The 6,000-nt window shown below is 40.7% G+C and overlaps 1 protein-coding gene across 2 annotated transcripts in view; it reads right to left on the reverse strand.

Annotated features, from left to right (window-relative positions):
- LOC120040921 (CDK5 and ABL1 enzyme substrate 2-like) overlaps positions 1–1,574 on the reverse strand; it is a 91,269-nt gene extending 89,695 nt beyond the window's left edge. For both annotated transcript variants that reach the window (XM_038985905.1, XM_038985904.1), the window contains exon 1: positions 1,036–1,574. In XM_038985905.1, coding sequence (XP_038841833.1) covers positions 1,036–1,568 — 533 coding nt within the window. In that variant the 5' untranslated portion in view covers positions 1,569–1,574. The remainder of the gene's footprint in view (positions 1–1,035) is intronic.
- Positions 1,575–6,000: the final 4,426 nt, after the last annotated feature.

Genomic DNA, 6,000 nt, shown 5'->3' on the forward strand with positions numbered 1-6,000 from the left:
TCACTTCAGCTGTGTGTGTATTTATGTATTATATTAAGTTAAAATAAAAGTGTTCATTGTTCATTCAGTATTGTTGCAGTTGTCATTATTACAAAAATGTGTGTGTGTATGATATATATATATATATATATATATATATAAAACCTTTTTATTATTTTTTTTATTTTTATAAATCAGCCGATTAAATCGGTATCTGCTTTTTTTGTCCTCCAATAAATCGGTATCGGCGTTGAAAAATCATAATCGGTCGACCTCTACTCTGGAGACACCTGAAAATAGCTGTGCAGCAACACTCCCAACCCAACTTGACAGAGCTTGAGAGGATCTGCAGAGAAGAATGGGATAAACTCCCCAAATACAGGTGTGCCAAGTTTGTAGCGTCATACCCAAGAAGACTCGATGATGTAATCGCTGCCAAAGGTGCTTCAACAAAGTACTGAGTAAAAGGTCTGAATACTTATATAAATGTGATCAGTTTATATATATATATATATATATATATTTGCAAAAAAAATCTAAAAAACTGTTTTTGTTTTGTCATTACAGGGTATTGTGTGTAGATTGATGAAAAAACAACTTAATCAATTTTAGAAAAAGGCTGTAAAGTAACACAATGTGGAAAAAGTCAAGGGGAGTGAAAACTTCTAGAATTTACCTGGTTGATGTAATAGCAAAGCATTACAACAAGTCGGGATGAGACAATGTAACCAGTTGATGTCTGTGTGTAAAACGACACATTCAGTCCAGTCTAACATGAACTTAGTAACATGGCCTGTCTAGCTGCTTGTTAACATTAACAAAGTAGCCAGTCGAGAGAATATACAATGTAACCAACTGATGTTTGTTGTGTGGTTAAAATTAAAGATTGTATCGTGTATCAGCGATACAACATATAAAAGACTCACACGTGGATACAAGGTTGAAATGACAAGCCGAGGGATACAGACAGGAAGGACTTTGAGTGAGTGAGGTGTCATTACAAACGACCCCAGACACACAGCACTCAAACCTGTGCCTCCAAGGCACTAAACTCACCTTCGTCCCGATTCCGAAGTCACCGAATTACAACTCTGGACCGACAGCAATGTGGAGGACTTCCGCCGTCCGAGGGGAGTAGGAAGGAGACCCGAGGGAGAGAGGAGGTTTCCCTGTGAGGAAAACGATCCTTCTCGCCTCTCCAGAAATACCTCCGTTGTCCCATCATTGAACGAGTCCGAAGGCAGAACGAGGATAGGCGGGACAGTGATGACTCCGAGTCCCGGAACGGCGCTAACGTTCCCAACGGTCCCGCAGCTCACAGACGTTGGTAGGTTAGTGAAGGTCCCATAGCTAGACACCGTTAACATCCCGGCCACTGTCGCCCCGATATCGCCCCCAAACAACTCGCCGTCTCGGTTTCCATGGTATGTCTGTTGTACTGGCCGTCCATCTAGTGAAATGTTACTAAGGAAAAAGAGAGCTGCTTGTCTCCGCCGCGTATCTCTACTTTTCCTCCGGTGTTGTTTCTGCGGGTTGGTAGTGTTGTTAACCGCGGTGTTGTTAACGGCAGTGCAGGCGGCAGCCGCCATTCTCTAATGAGGAAGTATCTCACGGCGTTCTACCCGCGCAACAGGACCTGTTCACGCCCCCTATGCTTTCTATTGGACGAGAGGGACTAATCTAAATAACATTAAAACAGATGGACCGTGGGGAAAGCTGAGGTCGGGCTCGATGTTTTTTTTTTAAAGGTTTTAAATAGATTTATTTTTATTTTCCTAACGCCCTAAGTCAAAACATTCTAACAATTTGAGAAATATCAATTTACTAGACTTCAGATGAACACGAATAATGAACGGCAGCTCAATAGCCTATTAGGCTATTACAGTACATTTCACAATACAACCTCTTTTCTCAATAACTCTATAATAATATTGTGTGTTATTAACAATAAGGACACATCTATTTTTGACGTTTACAATTTTCAGTTAGCAAAGACCTTTGAGACATCTGTGACAGATATTAGGCTACATTGGTAGATGAGGTATAATGATGACCAGTGAATAAATAATCCTCAATATCCCCTGCTGATGATATTCTGCAATGATACTTTGTCCTCTGACACACACACACATACACACACACACACACACACACACACACACACACACACACACACACACACACACACACACACACACACACACACACACACACACACACACACACACATGTTTGTTTTACTATCCTTGTGGGGACCAAACAATTGATTCGAATTCAAAATCATATTTCCCCTAACCAAACCCAAACCTTAACCTAATCCCTAAAATAGCCTTTTTTTCTTGTGGGGACCAGCAAAATGTCCCCATTTTGTTTTACTATCCTTGTGAGAACTTCTGGTACCCACAAGGATAGTAAAACCAAACACAAACACTAAGTAGTGCACTATATAGGACTGTTGTCTTTCTGAACATCACTGTCCTCCCCCTGCTGTCTCTCTCTGTTGCATGTCTCTGTGTCTCTGTGTCTCTCTCTGTCTCTCTGTCTCTCTGTCTCTCTGTCTAATTGTCTCTGTCTCTCTGTCTCTCTGTCTAATTGTCTCTGTCTCTCTGTCTCTCTGTCTGTCTCTCTGTCTCTCTGTGTCTCTGTCTCTCTGTCTCTCTCCAAAGGCCAGTCAAGGGGACACAGAAAAACCGAGCGTCTCCATTCTCTGTGATCTGACTCATAGCTAAAAGAGAGAGGGACAAAGGAATGTTTACCACTCATTTGGTGACTCAGTACATCCTCACTGATAGTTAAACTACTGATATGGAAAGGCAAAGATGACCACTCAGCCTCATGACTCAGGTGCCACCTACTGCCGTTGTGCCCTTGCACAAGGCATTTAATCCCCAAACTGCTCCTGGGGCGCTTGCGCTGTGGTTGACCTTGTGGCTGACCCTGTGGCTGACCTTGTGGCTGACCCTGTGGCTGACCTTGTGGCTGACCCTTTATTGCCTCACTGAAAACAATGTTCTGAGCAAATGTCAAATTGTCTTTTTTACCCAAATTACCATAATGACAGACCACATATTCACCCTGTATACACTAATTGACAAACAAACAAGCCAAAACAAAACAAAGGCAAAGACTTCTCATGCTTTGTTGATTTCAAAAGCTTTTGACTCAATTTGTCATGAGGGTCTGCTATACAAATTTATGGAAATTTGTGTTGGGGGAAAAACGTACGGCATTATAAAATCCATGTACACAAACAACAAGTGTGCGGGTAAAATTGTCAAAAAACACACACATTTCTTTCCACAGGGCCGTGGGGTGAGACAGGGATGTAGCTTGAGCCCCACCCTCTTCAACATGTCTATCAACAAATTGTCAAGGGCACTAGAACAATCTGCAGCACCCGGCCTCACCCTACTACAATCTGAAGTCAAATGTCTACTGTTTGCTGATGATCTGGTGCTTCTGTCACCGACCAAGGAGGGCCTACAGCAGCACCTAGATCTTCTGCACAGATTCTGCCAGACCTGGGCCCTGACAGTAAATCTCAGTAAGACAAAAATAATGGTGTTCCAAAAAAGGTCCAGTCGCCAGGACCACAAATACAAATTCCATCTAGACACCGCTGCCCTAGAGCACACAAAAAACTATACAAACCTCGGCCTAAAAATCAGCGCCACAGGTAACTTCCACAAAGCTGTGAACGAGCCGAGAGACAAGGCAAGAAGGGCCTTCGATGCCATCAAAAGGAACATAAAATTTGACATACCAATTAGGATCTGGCTAAAAATACCTGAATCAGTTATAGAACACATTGCCCTTTATGGTTGTGAGGTCTGGGGTCCGCTCACCAAGCAAGAATTCACAAAATGGGACAAACACCAAATTGAGAGTCTGCATACAGAATTATGCAAAAAATATCCTCTGTGTACAACGTAAAACACCAAATAATGCATGCAGAGCAGAATTAGGCCGATACCCGCTATTTATGAAAATCCAGGAAATAGCCGTTAAATTCTACAACCACCTAAAAGGAAGCGATTCCCAAACCTTCCATAACAAAGCCATCACCTACAGAGAGATGAACCTGGAGAAGAGTCCCCTAAACAAGCTGGTCCTGGGGCTCTGTTCACAAACACAAACAGAGCCCACAGAGCCCCAGGACAGCAACACAGTTAGACTGCACATTGGAAAGAATTTACAAAAAAAAAACAGAGAAAACTAGAATGTTATTTGGCCCTAAACAGAGAGTACACAGTGACAGAATACCTGACCACTGTGACTGACCTAAACTTAAGGAAAGCTTTGACCAGTGAGCATAGCCTTGCTATTGAGAAAGGCCACCGTAGGCAGACCTGGCTCTCAAGAGAAGACAGGCTATGTGCACACTGCCCACAAAATTAGGTGGAAACTGAGCTGCACTTCCTAACCTAACCCTTAACACTAACCTTAACACTAACCCTTAACACTAACCCTTAACACTAACCCTTAACACTAACCTTAACACTAACCCGTAACACTAACCTTAACACTAACCTTAACACTAACACTAACCTTAACCTTAACACTAACACTAACCCTTAACACTAACCTTAACACTAACACTTAACACTAACCCTTAACACTAACCTTAACACTAACCCGTAACACTAACCTTAACACTAACCTTAACACTAACCTTAACACTAACCCTTAACCCTTAACACTAACCCTTAACACTAACCTTAACCTTAACACTAACCTTAACACTAACCTTAACACTAACCCGTAACACTAACACTAACCTTAACACTAACCTTAACACTAACACTAACCTTAACACTAACCTTAACACTAACACTAACCTTAACCTTAACACTAACACTAACCTTAACCTTAACACTAACCCTTAACAATAACCTTAACACTAACACTAACCTTAACCTTAACACTAACACTAACCCTTAACACTAACCTTAACACTAACACTTAACACTAACCTTAACCTTAACACTAACCTTAACACTAACCCTTAACACTAACCCTTAACACTAACCTTAACACTAACCTTAACCTTAACACTAACCCTTAACACTAACCTTAACACTAACCCTTAACACTAACCTTAACACTAACCCTTAACACTAACCTTAACACTAACCCTTAACACTAACCTTAACACTAACCCTAAACACTAACCCTAACACTAACACTAACCTTAACACTAACCTTAACCTTAACACTAACCTTAACACTAACCTTAACACTAAACCTTAACACTAACCCTTAACACTAACCTTAACACTAACCCTTAACACTAACCCTTAACACTAACCTTAACACTAACACTAACCTTAACCTTAACACTAACCCTTAACACTAACCTTAACACTAACACTAACCTTAACACTAACCTTAACCTTAACACTAACCTTAACACTAACCCTTAACACTAACCTTAACACTAACCTTAACACTAACCTTAACACTAACCCTTAACCTTAACACTAACCTTAACACTAACCTTAACACTAACCCTTAACACTAACCTTAACACTAACCTTAACACTAACCTTAACACTAACCCTTAACACTAACCCTTAACACTAACCTTAACACTAACCCTAACACTTAACACTAACCTTAACACTAACCCTTAACCCTTAACAATAACCCTTAACACTAACCTTAACCTTAACACTAACCCTTAACACTAACCCTTAACACTAACCTTAACACTAACCTTAACACTAACCCGTAACACTAACCTTAACACTTACCTTAACACTAACCTTAACACTAACCTTAACACTAACCCTTAACACTAACCCTTAACACTAACCTTAACCTTAACACTAACCCTTAACACTAACCTTAACACTAACCTTAACACTAACCCTTAACACTAACCCTTAACACTAAACCTTAACACTAACCCTTAACACTAACCTTAACACTAACCCTTAACACTAACCCTTAACACTAACCTTAACACTAACCCTTAACACTAACCCTTAACACTAACCCTTAACACTAACCTTAACACTA

This window comes from Salvelinus namaycush, unplaced genomic scaffold (assembly GCF_016432855.1).
Source record: "Salvelinus namaycush isolate Seneca unplaced genomic scaffold, SaNama_1.0 Scaffold392, whole genome shotgun sequence".
Lineage (NCBI taxonomy): Eukaryota > Metazoa > Chordata > Actinopteri > Salmoniformes > Salmonidae > Salvelinus > Salvelinus namaycush.